The sequence below is a fragment of the Anolis carolinensis genome, chromosome 1 (genome assembly GCF_035594765.1).
Source record: "Anolis carolinensis isolate JA03-04 chromosome 1, rAnoCar3.1.pri, whole genome shotgun sequence".
Classification (NCBI taxonomy): domain Eukaryota; kingdom Metazoa; phylum Chordata; class Lepidosauria; order Squamata; family Dactyloidae; genus Anolis; species Anolis carolinensis.
Window position 1 is genome coordinate 228,584,220 of NC_085841.1, and position 19,389 is coordinate 228,603,608.

The 19,389-nt window shown below is 38.7% G+C and overlaps 1 protein-coding gene across 9 annotated transcripts in view; it reads left to right on the forward strand.

Moving 5' to 3' along the window:
- The window catches only part of gtdc1 (glycosyltransferase like domain containing 1), a 274,488-nt gene that overhangs the window by 191,030 nt on the left and 64,069 nt on the right, over window positions 1-19,389 (forward strand). For all 9 annotated transcript variants that reach the window (XM_016994974.2, XM_008112911.3, XM_062966645.1 and 6 more), the window contains one exon: window positions 18,293-18,664. In XM_016994974.2, the coding sequence (XP_016850463.2) occupies window positions 18,293-18,664 (372 nt within the window). The remainder of the gene's footprint in view (window positions 1-18,292; window positions 18,665-19,389) is intronic.

Below are 19,389 nucleotides of genomic sequence, written 5' to 3' on the forward strand. Positions count from 1 at the left end.
TTTTAGACTTGAACCTGGTCTCTAGAGTCATAGTCCGGGATGTTATTCACTTCAGCACTCTGGCTATTGGATTACTATCTAGTTAGTTAAGATCAGTCCCATACTCAGTTTAAGAAGAAGGAAATGGTTAAACCTTCTCTGAATTGTTATTGTCAAGAAAACGTTATGTTAGGGTCACATAACAACAGCAACAAGATTACACACACATACACACATTTTAATGGATATTCTCTCCTGAGAACCCAGAGCCTTAAACCTATTTGCAGCCTCCTGTTTGTTGTTCTAATATTTGTTTTTTTTAAATATATATATATATATATATATATATATATATATATATATATATATATGAAATCGCTATGTGAAATAATATGTACTTCAGAAATCAGTCTCCACAATAGCAGGGAAAGGCCAGTGTATTGAAACCTGGTCCTTAGGAATGCTACTCTGAAATACAGCCAAACTGTACTTATATTTTAAATTACAGTAGCAATTTGGAAAGGTTTTTCAGACTGGAGTTAAATGTTAATAGCAAAATAGAGGCTTTCTTTTCTTTGATCTCTTTTCTGGCGTCTATAAAAATGGAATCAAAACCAAGTGCCATTTATAGATACACCTCCTTCTTTTGATCTTGTTGGTGAGGGGGTGCCTGGTCTTCCTGGTCTTTCAGTTCAAGACTGTATGATGTTTCAGCAACATATTTTTCTTTGATCTTTGTTTTCAGGATTTTTTTGCTTGTATGATTCTCATTGTGTAGCGTTCTCGAAGAATTTGGAAAAGATAGCACTGTTGAGTCCATAAATGTTGGAAAGCTTTTTAATCCATTCCTTGGCATCATTTGTCACTCTAGCACAGACCTTGTCTCCAAAGTATAGTATACATCCATTCACATTAAGGTTTAGATCCAGCAACACATTTGCACACACAGGAGGCACTTTCACTAGAAATAAGGAAGTGGTTGTAGTCTTGAAGTTTATTTTATATCCATGTTCTAAAGTTCAGCACACTGCCAAATCATATTCAAGGAAGCTCATTAATGGTTTGACAATTGTAAATAAGTATAATTAGGATTTTATAGTAGACATGGAAAACTGAATGCTGGACCATGACCAGGTTCTAAACTCACCAAACATATGAAAAGTTCCATTTTTGACTTACAACTAAAATCCTCATGTATGGAAAGAAATCTTGTAGCACTGTAGAGACTAACAGAACAATGTTGGTATGTAGCATAAACTTTCAAACACTATGACACTTAGACTCCTTCTACACTGCCATATAAAATCCACATTATCTGCTTTGAACTAGATTATATGACAGTGTGGACTAAGATAATCCAGTTCAAATCAGATAATGTGAATTTTCTGCTTTGATAACAAGGATTATCTGATAGTGTAAGATAGTGTAAGGGGGGGGCTTAAACTTAGTTATGGGTGCTTCTACAATGTGGCCTTAGCCATAGGCGTGTTTTGGTTCTATACCATTTCCATATGTCTAAAAGATTTCCTCTAATTATGTGCCTAGTGATATCTTTATTTAACTTATCTCCTTCATACCATAGATATGATTAAGGAGGTTTTGATTCTCTAGTGTTATCCAGTTTTTCAGCCAACTCAACTCTGCTGTTTCATAGTAACGTCTGAGATCCAATAGGTTCAAGCCCTCTCTCTCTCTTTTGCATCAATTAGGTTTCTATATGCAATCCTGGCCCCTTACCTGCCCATATGAATTTGGTGAGATCCTTTTTCCATTGATCAAATATCTTAGTGCCTTTGGTAATTGGTAGATTTTGAAATAAGAATAACATTTTAGGGAGTACCATCATTTTTATCACCACAACACTACCTGTTCAAGTTATCGGTAACCTTTGTCATCTGACCAGGTCTTTTTTTTTTTGTCTTCAGTGGAAACTAAGAGGAAGAGATGATTGAGACATTAAGGACTGGTTTCATTACAATCAACTGCATGAAAGATTTAAAAAGAATGCAAAGATTGGCTTTGCAATAAGAAAATCAGAATTAAAGTATATTGGAGAAAGGGAGTAAAGGATTAATTTCCAGACTATATAAATACATTCTAGGCTTTAACCTAGAAGATAATAGAGTAAAATCAACAATGATTACTTGGGCTAGGGATTTAGGGAGAGTTATCATTCTAGAAACCTGGGAACACCTCTGGAAGAAAGAATTAAATTTTACAATAGTGTAGTCAATTAGGGAAAATTTATACATTTTTTTTGTTTACAGAAGCTATACAATACCATTTCTACTTGGAAAAATAGACGAATCTCAACAAGACAGGTACTGGAGATGTAAAATGCAGAAAGGAACTTTCTTTCACATGTGGTCGTGTGAGAGTTTTCAAGCATTCTGGAATAACATAATTAAGGAAACAAATAATTAAGCAATAAGATTTTTAAAAATCTAGGGATGTGTCTGCTGGGTTTATTTTGGGAAGACGGCAACTGGGATGATAAAGAAATATGCCAATACAGTTTTGGAGCAGCAAGAATGACAATTGCTAGAAATTGGAAAGGGGAAAATTACTAACCAAAAGGATTGGGGAGATAATCTAATGGACTATATGCAAATAGCCAAGTTATCCAGTTATTTGGCGGGTAAAAGCAATGAAGAGTTCTTAAAGAGATGGAAACAGGCCATGGCACATCTGAAAGGGGAGTCAAAGATGTGAATTGTAAACAGCCACAAGAGGAATTTATGGTTAAGTATGTTAGAAGAGTAAATAAGTATTGTTACAGGCATCACAGTGGCTAGGGATGGAAGTCAAGTTTATGGGAGCACAGGTGAGTGGGGTAGGGGTTAACTGCCAATGTATAGGGATGGGTTTCCATCTTGCCCTTGCGTCATCAGTTTCCTAGGTTATATGGAACATGTATATTCATAACATAGAGAAGCAATGACAGAGTTAGCAACCATTCATAGAGCTCTCCATGGTGAGCTTCCAGCATTAAAGTATGCTCTTTCCCCTGCAGTACAGATATCTCTTTAGCTGAGTTCAGAAAAAATGTATCTGAATTTTTTGTTTTTTACAGAACTGAAGGCTCATGTAGGGTGCCTTCATGCCATTTCGCCCAACATGGCCTGAAGTACAATAAAACCACTATCATGGTGGCCATGATGCTCTTTAAACCAAGCTCTGCTTATTTCATTACACCTTTTCATTTTATTATTGCCTCAGCACTCATTCATCTCTAACAAGGTAACCCTTTTCCCCCTAGGCAAATATCCTGGGATTTTACTGTCAGAATACAAGGCCAGAGTCACAGATGGGTATTACCTTGTGAAATAATGAAATTCAAATGATATCTCTGTGTTTCATGTAGTACCAGAATGCCATATGCAAGACCACCAACAGGATTACAAGAACCCTGGGCAAAGCTAAATCAGGTTTTTTGGCCGGGGCCCAGCATCATATCCATAAGGGACCTTGGCCTGTATCCAAAGATCAGTGAAACTAGTGCTCTGAGCCTTCTTTCCTATCCCATACACTTGGAATGGCAGTGCTCTCTTCCTACAATGGTGCATCACAGTCATCCTTTGAAACTGCCAGGTAGTTCAAAAATGTTTCGGATAATGTCATAAATGCTTACAATTCAAATCAACGGAGAAGAGGTCAATCAGTGAATAGAGTTAGACTGAGCAATCCTGTTTTATGAATCAGAGCACCCAGGGTAAGGCAAAGTGACATTAGTGGAACTTACTTTTGAGTAGATGTGCTTAGGATGGCAATGGAAGGATCTTATAGCTTTTTCCTGTCCCTGGGATTCCTTCACTTTCCTTTTGGCCACACCCAAATGTCTGCACAACCTTGCTATACATTATATGTATTGCAGGAATATTCGGTACAGGTTTTGATGTCTCCCCTTTCTGTCTCTTTTGGTATTCTTATGGCTTAATTAGCTTGTGTTACAGTTCCCTTTAGCAGAGCTGTGCGGAACATCACTCTGCTTCATTGCTATGCTGGGTACCTGAGGAGGTGTTAACATAATTAAGGTGAACTATGTGTTTTCTTGAGAAGCAAACGAAAGGATTTGCATCTGCACAAGGGGATTGAGCTATCAGAAACAGATGTGACCATGCAAAACATTTCACATAAATTTATTAAAATCATTATTTACCTGTAACATATAAGCAGGGTTTTAGCTGCACTAGCTTGTTGCCAGTACACACTGCCAATAATCTGCCAAAAAAGCAGCTTGCTGGCGAAATCATTGAAATGGTTAGCTTATGCTTACAGAAAACATTACAACCCTGATTCACATTAAATTCTAACAGAAACAAACCCTTTGATGCTAGAGATGCTGGATTGTGTTATCGAAGAATGGTATACAGTTTATTTAGATTGTGTATACCCTGCAAGAAATATGAATATCTATTTGTAATGTGATATGTAATCATTGAAGACAGTTATTGTTTTCAGTTGCTGTCTCTCTCTCTTGAGTGGGATCACATGTTTTATTTTTTTGCTCTGATTTCAAAAAGGTATGGCTTGCATATGTCCTGCATATTTGTCTAAATGCACAGAGTACTGACTGGTCAATTAAGACAGAAAGCTGCTAAAACCAAACAAACTTAATATCTGACATCTAAGAATAGCTAATAACTTTTAAAGCAAGATGTTCTTTTAGGAAAAACTTACACATTGCATAAACCTACAGTTTTCATCCAAGTATCATTTCAATAATGGCAAGCTTAAATACTGGAGACCATGGGGAAACATAATATTACGATAATGTTCTTTGGTGCGGTTTGGAGGGGTTTAGGAAACATTTGGAAGTATTTTTCTCATAAAGTCACTTAACTATTGAAGTGTTATGATAGCATTCCCTTCTGTGTTGTGTGTTTACTGAACGGGTCCATTTAAAGGGGACACTGATTTTAAAATTCCTGATTAGAAGGAATTTCTCCAACCAGGAAATTACAGGCTTTGGCGGTGGCAGTTTAATAATAGGATGCAAACAAAGAGAAGAAGATCTAGGTGACTGAATTGTCATACCCCCCCAACAATCATCCATTTGTACTTCTGCTCCACCTTTTCCATTTAGCTGCTTAAAATGAAACCCACATTTTCTAAGTCAGCAACCTAGTACTGAGTTGGTGAATGTGGCAGCAAGAGTTTGAATATTTGTGAATACTTGTAGATCTTAATGCAGTCTCCTGCACAGTTCTCAAAAGCATTAAAACAACAGTTCAAAACCCTTAAATATTTTCTATGCTTCACTTTAGTTTCTTCGGTCTATGTACGGATATGAGCATATTCTGAATATTTTGTAGGTGTTGGAACTCAGTTTTGTTTCCAAAGTAGTATTAAATACTATTTTGTCTTTTATGGAAATAAGTTCCACTGTTTCCAGTAGAGCCTTCTCTGTGTTTAGGATTTCACCCGAAATATAGCATCTTTAAATAGTTACAATACATTATGTGAGTTACCCTGGTGTCAAAATATGTGGTTTTATTTTAAAACAATCTGCCTAAATAGTGCGTAGAATCACAAAAACTTCTAAATATTAGGGTTTTGTACTCAGTCCTACAAAAGGCAGAGATTACACTGGAATTTTCTATTGAAATTATTGGTTCTTCTCTAACTTCAGGCATCAGATTTATATACAGTCCTAAACATACCTGTTATTTTGTATAAAATTAACCAATTATTCACCATAAATAATCAATGAATCTTTCCCCCCACCTATTAAGATTTTAGAAATTACAATAAGAAAATAAGTAAAAGCTTTAGAACAACCTAGATTGAAGAAGTTTGCAGGCAGCCTTTTGTCGGCCGCCCAGGGGTAAATATGTTATGTAACAAATTGGTATTAAGTCAGTAATAATCCTACAAGTACAAAATAGATTAAAATGGTTTTGGCTGGAAGGGTGTGGTACTAGGGGGGAGCGCACAAAAGAACCAGAGCCCTGAATGCACATATCTGTGCGGTTTGTGTTTATTTTGGGAGTAGCTTTGGCCTCATCTGCATAATTCTGTGGCAGACTTACTTTTCAGCTAGTCTTATTTTCATGCTCTGTGCTTTCCAGAAGAAAAGCTCAATGAATGTTATACTCAGAGGCCTTATCAGATGAGCAAAACAAAGCATTTCAATTTCACAGAGTGTCTTGAGCAGCTTTAAAGCACACAGACACACATGCGCAAACACACGCATGCACACAAAATTAAGGCTGTTTTGGTCCACCCACGGAACAGCTTTCAAACAGAATAAATACTTGGGTGGACTCCTTTGCAGTGTTTCCTACCCCTCCTCTTTCCATTGAGGTCTAGGAATTACAGCCGAGAGGAGATGATCACTAGGAAGATGTTGAAAGTGCAGTTGATTGAGAATGCAATCGGATTGGCAAGAGGATTGCAAAGAGCAGGAAATGCTGAGGAAATAAAATGAAATTTGTTGGAGCTTTTGAATCCTAAATCCAAAGAAATGACTGTTCTCCTCTAGAAAAAAAATACTGAGGCAAGAACTCCAACTTTAAAAGTCCTAGTTTGCATCTTCCTTCCCTCCCTCCCTTCCTTCCCCTCTTACTGATCCAGGTACATATATAATAGTCAAAATATTTTTAGGTAATATTCCCTACCTTAAGTCAACTGTGTACCTGACCTTTCACAGTTAAATAATAAAGAAGATGCTACTCTAGATGAATTTCATCTTCTTTGAAAACAGGACACTATCCCCTTTTTTTACTATCTGTTTCCACCTCTTTCTGTTGTTGGCATATTCTGCTACACTTTTTCCACTCTTCCTGTGCTTTCCGGTGTGTATGTTGCAAATACTGAATCAAATAATTCACTGGGTAATATCAAACACAGCATCAAAAGCTTTCCTTTAAATCAGCTGTTACTGTGGTCAAATCTGATGCCCAAAAGGTAGTAGATGTATGTGGTAAAGCTTGGAACATTGCTGGATCCTGGATCAATTTGCTCTCAATAATGGATGGTTTTGATATTCAGTTCCATAGCCAAGAATAAAGTGGCTGGCTCAATGGGCAGTTGCTTTGCAATGAACCGTTGTGTAGGAACTATCTCTCCGCATTTGTATAACTGATCTGTCAATTCTAATAATTAGACATTGCAATGGACAATTTTGGGGCCAAGTTGAGAGTCCAGTGGTTGTGTGGGTGTATGGTTCTACTTGGGCTACCTAAGATTTGAATTCCTCTAGCTACATTAGTACATATATTCAAACAGGGTCTCACAATAGTCAGCTCCAGCTTGTACGTGTTACCCCAGGATGTAGCTGAAGGGGTCAAAAAACCAAAAATTCCTTCTTTTTTGTTGGAGGGTGTGTTCTCTGTGTACCATTAAGTACTTTATGTGGCCCTGGAGGCAGTCCTGAAGGGTCACTTCAAGTAACCCCAACTCCAACCTGAAATTTTAACCATGAGTCATATTAATCTGAGCTGCAGAAACACCATACACTAACATCTCAACCTCAGAATAACCTGCACTTCCTCAGTCTTGACGTGTACTCTTCAGGGTTGTGTTGCTATGATAAGGCATTCTCTCCCCAGACCAGTTTTAGAAGTAGGTACTACAGAAATGTTCATCTTTCCTGATACCTTTAGGAGATATATTTGAGAAGGCACTATTTATTCTCTCAAGCCCAGCTACATTTTAAAAACTTTCTCCGTTAAGAACACCCACACCTATACATGAGAACATCTAAAATACCCTCTCAATGTCAACCAAAAAGTTACTCAGTAAGATGATGTTTTTCAACCCTTGATATTATGTGTTTCTGTGCAATTATTATTTCTGAGCCCACCTGTTCCGACCATTTCATCTTCCCCCCTTTCAACCAGGATTTTTTCTATATGTACAATTATAGCACTGTGGATCCACTTTAATTGCCATGGCTGCATCCTATGGAATACTGTGGAACTTATAGTTTGGTCGGAGACATGAGGGGTGCTCTTTGGCTGAGGATCCTCAATCCACCTTCCTGTAGGATGCAAATACCAGGATTTCATAGGATGTTGCCATGGCAGTGCAAGCATGTAAGATCTCAGGTTATTGTTGCCTCCCCATGTGGTCAGTGCATATTCTCTTTTATTGAATTGTCCTGAATGATTCCCCCCTTGATTTATTCCATATATCTGAACAGTTATTTTAGTCTGTGGGGCATATGGCCTTGGCTCCATCTCTGTGGGCATTAGAATTCTCAAATCAATATGAGTATAATGTAATGATGATTTCCCATTCAGTTTTTGTGCATAAATTAAATATGCAAGCAAATGAGCAGAACCAAGGAAAAAGATTCAAAAGTCATTGATTAAGAAGTTGATTTGACCTGTCACAATTAGGTCCAAAGAGAAGGTAAGCCATTTAACAACTCACTGTGAAGAATTTGCATACCATTTTGCCAATAAAATTCCTGAGAATTGCTCTGATCTAGACACCAGAGTTGATACAGTTCCAGCACATGTAACCCTAGCATACATTTGGACAGTATTGAAAGATACTTTTCAGTTTGTTCAGCCTGAGAATGTGGACAGGATCGTCAGGAAGGTGAGAGCCATCACATATTCAGTGGACCCTTACATTTCCTGGGTTGACTGAGTGAGTGAGGAAGGGAAGTGCTTCTTACAACGAGGAGGCTGTATAAGACCTTTCCTGGAAAAAAAAATCTTGACTTACTCTACTGGATAATTGTAGGCTAGTCCCCAACTTCCTGTTGGTGTTGGTGGCTTCTCAACTCCAGGGTTTTGTAAATGACATTATCAAACTGGTCCTCCATACGATTGAGACTTCAACATCCAGAAGACCCAGCCAGCTTGCCCAGGTGGTAGGAATTCTGGGAGCCGAAGTTCAAAACACCTGGAAAACCACTGATCAATTTCAGCTTGTTTTCAGGCCTGGTTATGGGATGGGGACAGCTTTGGTCTCCTTGGTGGAGCTATTATGTGTATCTCTGTTGGTTCTATTGGACCTGTCAGCGACTTTAGATACCATTGACCATATCCATTTGAGTTGTCTCTCTGGGATGGAGCTTGGAGATGCTGTTTATTATCTCCTAGAGTGATGTTCTCAAAGGATGATGCTAGGGGATGCCTGTTTGAGCCCTTGGCCATTGGCATATGGAGTCTCCTAGGGTTCCACTTTGTCCCTTATGCTACTTACCATGAAATTGCTGGGTGTGTTTGCTCAGACTTTTGCGGTCAAGTGTAACCAGTATGCTGATGATACGTGTTAGTTCTTTCCACCTAATTCCTAGGAATCTAACCTGGTAACTGGCAGCTGTAATGGACTAGGTGATGGTGAATAAATTGAAATGCAATATATACAAGACTGTGGTGTTCCTAATCAGCTGAAAGACAGATTTTGGAATAGGGATTCAGCCTATGTTAGATGGGTTTACATTCTCTGGATTCAGCTCTAAGTCTGTAGGCCCAGGTTGCAACAGTAAATACCCATCAGTGTCCCTCACAAGAGTGAGTGGCTGGAACTGTCCTATAAATCTGTGTCATTGCTTGATTTATCATATAAAAATCAAACAGGTGCTCATTAGGGGAGAAATAAGTTCGGGAAAATGTGGAATGGATTGCATTCAAATTCATCCTGATGGAAAGAAATGAAAAAAATTACCTTTTCCCTTTAAAAAAAAAGGTATGATCTAGTAGTGTGATTTTGGTTTGTAAAATCAGTCTTTGGATATCCCACAACAGTTCAACTGGGATTATTTTTGGTCTTTCTGAGATGTGAAGAAAATTAAGATTCTCCTATTTCTGCCTGGCAAAGTTGTTTGAATTCAGGCCTTAAACAGAATTTAAGAAAGCAAAGATGTTTTGGGAAGTTCAGGCATTTTTCTCCATTTCAGAACAGCTTCAGGTTTGTAGAGTCGATCTCTATGAGGCTTGAAAGTTATAAATACAGAAGACATTTCTTCCAGCTCTCTCATATTTTTGTATGTTTTGTTTATGAAAAATTGCTTTTCAGAATATACCGTGCGGCACAAAGTCCAGAGCTGCTTTTCTAATAATTTGATTTAAACCAAAACAGCCCCTCCAGCCAATGCTTCTAATGTGTTTCTTTAATTCATTTGACAATGACATCAGTATCTTTCCATTCTTTTTTTAGTGGAGTTTTTAATAAAACAGTGTACAAGTTGACGCTCAATGCCCCTAAAGAATACTGATTCTAATAAGTAATTTTTCATTAGGCCAAATGAGGTGTTGTGAATAAACATGTACTAAAGGACATGCTGACATCTTACATGCAAACAGTTTCATGCTGCACGTCTCTGCTGCAAATTAATGTGCAAAGGTGTGCTGGCACGACTGTTTGCGGTGTACTGAATGCATATTCTACAAACCGGGAAGGATGGCAAATCTGGCAGATTAAATGTCAAACATTCAGGTTGACATTTATAGTGACTTTTAGCATGTTAAGAGATTTCTATTATGTAGTCAAGAATTAGTTATTTTGTTGTGGTGTTTCAAGAAAGCATTTACAGTCAAATGCACCAAGCTGACAGGTTATTTATTAGGTCTTTCATGCTCTCAAGGCTTTGGTGGGAGGGAGATATATTTATGAACGTTTTAACAAGGGATATTATATTTCATAGGAGCCAGTCAGATTCTGGGTAAATGCTATTTACATTGAAGCTTTCTTTAATACAAGTATTGCAAGTAAGAATGGCCTGCACTAAGTCAATGACTTTCTAAAAAGGATTATAGACCCAAAAGTCTTTGTTGGTTTTATTTATTAATTTATCGTGTCAGAAGCGAACCGACAGTACAGTTGTAAATGTATTTTAAAACACAAACAAAGTTTAAAACTTGGCATTATACTAAATGTCCTTTGACCAGTAGTTGGCTACTTGGAGTGCCTCTGGTGTTGCTATAAGAAGGTGGCAGGGCTCAGACTGTATTGTAATAGGTGATCTGTGGTTTGCTCTTCTCCTCACTTGCATGTCGTGGACTCCACTTTGTGGCCCCATTTCTTAAGGTTATCTCTGCATCTCGTGGTGCCAGAGCGCAGTCTGTTCAGCACCTTCCAAGTTGCCCAGTCTTCTGTGTGCCTAGGAGGGAGCCTTTCATTCGGTATCAGCCATGGTTTGAGGTTCCAGGTTTTAGCCTAGCACTTTTGGACTCTTGCTTGCTGAGGTGTTCCTGCGAGTATCTCTGTAGATCTTAGAAAACTATTTCTTGATTTAACGAGTTGGTGTGCTGACTGGTATCCGAACTGAGGATGGGCTGGAGATGTCACTGCCTTGGTCCTTTCATTATTGGCTGCTACTTCCCGGCTACATTGGTTTTCCCTTAGCTGATGTTTTCATCACGTGGCAGCAGAGACACAATTCATTCTGAATAAAAAGGAGGTTAAAGAATTTCTGGAGGAAATATATTGGTGCATCAAATATGGTATGGGCTACGGCGACTTTAAAATGTCTAGAAATGTATACAATAGGTCCTACACTTTGGTGGTGGTTAAGACTGCAGGATCCCTGTGAAAGTTGAAAAACGTAATATACTGTATTTTTTAAAACTGACAGAATGCCTCTCTAACAAGCTCAAAATCCTCCAGTGCAACTCTGTAATCAACTTCTGCTAGAGAGGTTGTTCATAGAGTTGTGCTGGAGGACCAAGAGATTCCTAGAGAGGTGGTCCCTCGGGACAACATTTATTAAATGTATGTTTTTATTTGGCCCAGTTTATTAGACTGGAATGTGTATGAGAGAGAGTGAGCACGCAAGACAGTCAGAACATCTGTGTATGTATATGCACCTTTTCCAGATGGAATATATCATACTAGTATAACTAAATTGTACACTTGGTGTCTGTTAACACAAGTAAAAAAATTAAATTCTTGGATACCACAATGAATATTACTTATGTGGTAATACTATTGATAATTAAAAGCTTGTGACTGAGTTTTCTCATTTTCCCATTACCCCTCTAGTTTACTTTTGTGCCATTTCTCTTTGGATTCAAAACCTGAGAGAAGCAGACTTTGTCTTGTCCTGCAAAAAATATGTGCCACTCTAAAAACCTTTCAAGTTATAGAGTTATAGTGTATACATCCTATAAACAAGCAAACACTCCAGGGAGGGCAACATCTCCCACTTCTACCCTTGGGTAGAACCATGAATAAGAATGTTGTCTGTATAAAATGAAATGAAGCAGTGAAGAAAACCCAAATCCATCCACATTTTGTGTGTGTGTGTGATCTAGGAAAAAATAGATATATGACAGATAGACAGACACACACACACAGGTTTGCTTCTTTATATGATGTATGCACTGCAGCTCTATACTTGAGAAGTATCTGCATGTGGGTATGTGTTAGAAAGAGGCCACTGTACTATTTGTTATTCTGATTTATATTATCTAGATTTTTTTACTTTTACTAAAGACCCGTAAGTAAGAAAAGTTGTAAAGATAGAAAGTCAAAATCAAGCTTGCTTCATTTTATTTTTATTCATTATTTATTTTCTTAATCTGTTTTTTCACTACATGAATCCAGCTTCATGATTCATGCTGAAGTCAGATTGCCAGTTATGCCACTCTTGGTTTTTATTACAGTTCCTGTAAGATGTGATGCTACTTGTTGAATGCTTTAGGCCTTTTCAGATGATAAATGATACATGTGGTGAAAGTAGGGGCATTAAATATGTGGCCTCATATTTGCATTTATTAGAGTAGTGTGTTTAGCCTTGTATATGTGGTTGCCTCTTATACCCTTTAATCCATTTTGCAGCACGTACTGGTGGCATGCATTTTATGGAACCCCAGGTCTCGGCGGTGGCCAGGGGAGCCTTCACACAACTAAGACTTGTGCGCCAGCTGCGCCCGTTCCTTGGGAGGTCTGACTTGGCCACGGTGGTCTACGCTCTGGTTACATCCCGTTTGGATTACTGTAAATCTGTCTGCGTGGGGTTGCCTTTGAAGACGGCCCGGAAGCTTCAACTAGTACAATGGGCAGCAGCCAGATTAATAACTGGAGCAGCTTACAGGGGGGTGTACCACCCCCCGCTAAGCCAGCTGCACTGGCTGCCGATATGCTACCGAGCCCAATTCAAAGTGCTGGTTTTGACCTATAAAGCCCTAAACGGTTGTGGTCCAATTTACTTGTCTGAAGCATCTCCTACTATGAACCAGTAAGATTACTAAGATCATCTGGAGAGGCTCTGCTCTCGGTCCCACCTGCCTCACAGGCGTGGCTAGTGGGAACGAGAGACAGGGCCTTTTCGGATGGCTCCCCGGCTGTGGAACAGCCTCCCTGGAGATATCCGGCAGGCTCCTACCCTTCTGGGTTTCAGAAGGTCCATGGAAACATGGTTGTGTGCCCAAGCTTTTGATGAGTAAATGATAAAGTCGACATGGCCTGATTTAAGGATGAAGCATGAGGATCTTGGATGAATGGAATTAATTATATATATGTTTTTAAGGTTTTATAATATATTTTAATAATCTTATTAATTGATTTATTTGTATTCTTTTGCTTTTAAGGTTGTATTCTTTGGGCATTGAATTTTGCCAATTTTTGTAAGCCACCCTGAGTCCCCTCGGGTGAGAAGGGCGGGGTGTAAATGTTGTAAATAAATAAATAAATAAATATGGTACCACAACTTTGAGTCAGCTTGGAGGCATTAAGTGGTCAGTGTAGATGGGCCCTCGGTTTCGGTCTTCATACAAATCAAATCAGTGCCTCTTATCCCACTGCTGGGCATTTCATTCGCAAACCATGAAGGTTCCCATAAGCAGTGTTTCTATTTCTTCCCAATTTCAGAAGTTGCTTTATTATCCTTTATCCATCCACATTCCATGAAATAACTTTACTGAGAAAGGTCTAGTCTATTTTAATACTTAATTCTTAGCTATGTATTAAAGCATTGTGAAAACCATTTGTGTAGCAGTCAGCAAATAGCTTTCCTATTACATCATTTCTGTCATGTCAACAATGGAGGTTATACTGTGTATGATATGCGGTAGACTGTTTTGTCTTCTAGGGATTATAAAAGGTGTTGCATGTTTGGGGCGTAATGATGCATAATGAAAGCTCAACCATCTGAACTATCTTGGAACCTAAATACTTTGTAATTCAAACAGTGAACATTATTTATTATTAATATTGCTTTCATGTTTTTGTTGCTCTCACTGTACATGTTTTCTCTTATCTTCACTATTGCTGATAAGATATACAGAACTACTTGGTGTGAAAACAATACCAGGTTAATGTGGCTAATCCCTGGTCCTTGATATATCATTAAATAAATCTTTTTTTAAAAAAAATCATTCAGTGAAACAGCACTTCAAAATATCTTCTTTTAAAAACTGTCAGAGTGATTAATATTATGTGTGCAACGCAAGTAGATAGCAAACCTCTGATTGCTCATGATCTTTCCACATATAGAAAGATATTTTCTAGCTGCACTCTTTGAGACATTGGTGACATTTTATTTAATAACTGAAAAATTCACAACTGCACAATGGATTTATGAGGACTAAAACCTGGGAAATAGCTTTTAGAGAGATACTGCATAACTGGGCACTACAGCTAGAATGCTTGCAGTAGCAGCAGAACACACAAACATAATGACCAGAGTTTAGTCAATGTATGTGTTTATTCTTACTGAAAGTACTGCAGTTCTATAAGCTTGCTTTCCTTTATTTCAGGCTACAAAACTATTCAGAATATTACAATTAAAGGACAGTAAGATACAGTGGGCCCTAGGTATCCACTGGGGTTTGGTTCTAGGACTTTTTGTGGATACCAAAATTCATGGATGTTCATCCTATTATATGCAATATAATGAGGAAATTGTATCCTTTCTGTAAAGTGGCAAAATCAAGGTTTGCTTTTTAGCTTTATTTGCAGGGTGATGTATTTTACATGAATGTAGTGTCTATGGATAAGGAGGGCTAACTGTAGTAACAATATTACTATTCTTATTTGAACAAATATTGATCATGGACCAACTTCCACTAGCAATGGGTCTGAAATTAGTCACAAGTACTATCAGTGTCCTTGGGACTTCCTTGAGAGGAACAGTAGTGGATGGCACATGTGTTGAATTCATGAGCCCCAGATAAATTCCCAGGGTGCTTCAGAGGAACATCTGAGGACTCTGACCTCTTGAAGGGTCACTGCAAGGTGGAGAGGACAGTAGAAGTCCATGATCTGCTTCCTGTTTTCTCCACCAAAACATTTTAATTGTAATTTTCTCTTTGAGGAGAGGCCATTGCTTCCCAATAGAGCGCATGCTTTCAATGAGGAATGTCCTGGGTTGAAAAGCAGGCTGGGTTGTGAAAGACTTCTGCTTGTAGTTCTTGAAAGAAGCTGCTTTGGGTTATTCTGAGTTGGATAGACCCTCAGGCTCCCTTCACATAAGGCAATATTATGTATTCTTTGAGGCTTTCTTCATGACACACCACTGCTGTCCATGATTAAGCAAATAATAGAGACCTAATAGCAGTAGGAGAGGTTGGTCTTCATCCGGTGATGAGACTTCTTTGTTGTAGCCACGACACAATAGAAGCCTTGTGAATTGTGCAGAAATTACATAGGAAGGCATATTGGTCATTTTTGAACTTGCTTCCTCTCTCAGAATCCCAGGCAGGGATGTAGCAATGGGAGATGGACAAAATTAGGGTATTGCCCCATAAGTATGAATTCTGCTTCCCAATGAAACTTTCCTTCAGTCTCCAAATTTCCAGCAATTTGAGGCATTTAGAAATACAGATTAAACATCCAAAGGAAAGGCAAACTCCTGCAAAATCTTAAAACTAATACTTTACATATGTATCACAAGGAACCCTTTCCCTGTATGTAGATTGTGTGCTGCAGGTCTCTCCTAAGGAACATCTGCAGTGCGTGTTTATCCTCAACTATAGCGCATGCACACATACACAAACATCATCCAGGCATTTATCAGAAGAAACGAAATTTAATAATCTTGGCTATTGAAAGTTTGAGGAAATTTCATATGGGCAGTTTCTCCCCAAGTTTGCAGAGAAATCACAGCTCATTAGACTTGATTAATGGTTTGAATCATTATAATAGAGACTTGCACAGTCTGCTTTTACTTCCTAGACACTGTCATTTAGTTTATACAACTGTTTTGCATGTGAAAAATATTGTATTTTAAATTGATTTGCTTACTTGGAAGCATTGCTGCACACTTTCTAATTAAAACACATTAATTGGGTTTTTTTTAAATACTACCTATAAAAACCTTTTTGCACAGAAAAGTTTTTTAGGGACTGATACATACAGGGCTGGCCCTAGGTAATTTTCAAGTGTAAGCAAGCAGTATTCCCCCCCCCCCCAAAAAAAAACCCCAATCACTTAAAAATAAAAAGTAGCCCTGGATCTATTATTATTATTATTATTATTATTATTATTATTATTATTATTATTAACGAGGCAGCATATGGAAGGAAGCTGGGGGCTGAAGGAAGGAGGCCCAAGGTGGCATGCTCAGCAGCTGCTTCACTGGGGCCAGAGGCTGAAGAATGGAGGCCCAAGGCAGTCCCCACCAGTAGCAGTGCGGTGCAGGCCAGACGCTCCGTTGGGCCTCAACTGGGCCCAGGAAGGAAGGAGGCAGCCTCGCTGGAAGCAATGGCAGGTGCGCTTGCCAGCCGCTTCACCCGGCTGGAGGCAACTTTGCCAGAAGCAACAGTGCGCATGCCCACTGGTTGCTTCACCCAGCGGGAGGCAGCCCGTCTGGAGAGCGGAAAAGAGAGAGAGGCGCTTCGGGGACATAGTTAAAGGGGCAAATGCAAAGAGGGCAGGGGAACCAGGGAGGAAGGTAGGCAGGCGCTGCACCCTTCCAGGCTCCGTGGGCTCTTCCTGCCAAGGCACCCCCTCAGGCACAAGTTGGCCCCTCTTAGAGGATTGCGCCTTCTGCACCCGCGTAGTTTGCGTATAGCTGGAGCCGCCCCTGGATAAGCCTTGCTGCCTGTCATCAGTATTTGTCACTGTCTCCCAGTGAATATTGTCTTCCTACATCCTTGGCTTCTGAGTTTGTTTTAGGTCAGGCTTCTGTGTAAAATTGACAAACTGTGTGTCAAAACATACTGCCTCTCCTCTATGTGACCACTACTGGAATTGAGCTGTAGGAAAGTAAAGAATTTAGAGCTTCCCCCAAAAATTGCTTATGCAGATGCATAATGACCAGTGCCCTTTGGTACACTGCTTGCAGATGGTGACCCATAGGGTAGCTGGCAGTGATGATGATCACCATCACTTACTATTTGTAGTATGCCAATCACAAAACAAGAGGCCATGCAAAATTTTAAAGGACTCACACTCTTACCTTGCAGTGACTGGGAATTAGAAAGGATAACCAATTACACTTCAAGAAATCCCTCATTATCACTCATAGCCTGTTCTCAAGAGGAGTAATTGTACAACTTGCTCAGAAAGACCTTTGGGTCACCAGAACCAGCTGTAATGATCAGTGCCCAGGAGATGGAATCTAGTTGTTTTGGGAACGCAATGGCCACATAGTTTAAAAATGAGTCATAGCAAGTAGATTGAAACATGGAAAATTAAGAGATGATGGAAGAGGTTACTAAAGAAAGGTATTGGAAGAAAGCTGGCAACAAAGCTGTATTTGCATGATAGATGTAGAAGAACAAGAGCACTAGTTAAAGTCAGAAAAAGCTGCTGATGTAGACAATTTTAGGGCTTTGGAACAAGGAATCATATCAGAGTAAAATGTAAAAAGAAGCTAAGGTCTATATCAAGAATTCATAGTAATATCTCACTAGGGCAAGCTTGGAGCCATAGAAATATAGTAAGAGGTCTTCTCACTCAGCCACCCAGGATTACATTCTTAAATCAATAATATCAGATAACAGAAAACAGATATTCAGATACCTGAAAAATGTCTTCTTCCTGTTTTCTCTTCAGTTGGTTCATGTGATCTTGTTACCACATCCAGGCCATTTGGTGGCGGTATCATGGAATCTTTCTGGGCAGTCTGTATTTGCTTTAGGACAGTAAATTGCTCTGAAATTATAGAGTCATCTCTAGAAACCTTTCAAGTGGTTTCCATATAGCATTGGTCCTTTTGATTAGTAGTTCAGAATGCTTAAACCTCATTTTCTAGCTTCGGATGTTTGTAAGAAAGCTTGAAGACCCTAATTTCATTGTCCCTTCATTTTCTCAGTGCCTTCCATAGTTTCAGCATAGATAGAATGTCAAATTTTGATTCTTTGAGTTGCTTTTGTTTCTTTCTCCTTTAAAAAGTTAATGATCACAAGTTTCCAGATGGCATTACTAACTATTGATATTTTAACACTTATTTATTTTATAATTATAGATTCATACCAGAACACAAAAAGACCCGTGTTGTGAAGGCACCAGGTTCCAATGGAAATAGAAGTACAAATGCTTCTCTTTTTATGGATCTACCTTTCCAAGAAAAGAACATTGGGATTTCAGATTCAACTAGCCTTGTCAGCTCAGATTGTGGGCCTGGCAATGGTGAAGCACAGTCTGGATTTTGCTCCCTGTTACCAAAGAGGTCACATAACCCATCAGCAACACTAGATGATATGAACAAGCCAACGTCTGAATGCACAAATATTTGTGAAGAAGAAGATAGCAAACTTATGACTTGTTCCTTGAGCTGCACACCTGAAGAATTGGACTATCAGCAGAAACCTTTGCACATTGTTTGGCCTCACAGGTGGTAAGTGTAACACCAAATTAATTGCTACACCTTTTGATGCAGTTTTAGAGCTGCCTTTAAGCAAAATGTTAAGTAACATTATTTTGGTTATATTATTTTTCTTTTAAAGTAAGCTTTCTTACGGATAGATAAGCAACTTAGATATTGAACTGCTGAAATTCACAGACGTTATTTTGGAATCAAAAAGGCAGTGTGGGTGGCGAAGATGGCTGTAGCAAGAACATTGAAATCATAAGCACATTGCTTAGGAGGACTTAGTTTCAAAGCATTTCGGTCCACTAATTATATTTAATATGCAGTGTTATTTCAATTATCTTAATTATCCCAATGTGACTGACTAGGTGTTAAAATTCAGGACCATGCTATGACGCTCTGCATCTTACTTTTAAAAAAAAATACCTGTCCAGATTTTGCAAAATATATGCACATATGTAGGCTTAGCGAGAGGGGGAGGGAGCATGGAATATGTCTACAAGAAAACTGCTGCTTTTCAAGCTGTTGACACAAATACCTGATCACAAAATCTTCTCTAAACTGAGGAAAATCTACCATGCCACATAATCACTGCAAATATATAAACTTTAGCTTGACTTCCACCATAAATTAGGATTTAAAGAGGTAAAATGTCCTGATAATCTTCCGGTATTGGGCACGAACATTTTAATCTAGTTTTTATTCCTCACAGTTTGTTTAATCTGCATGTGGCCTGATTAGAGTTCACTTCA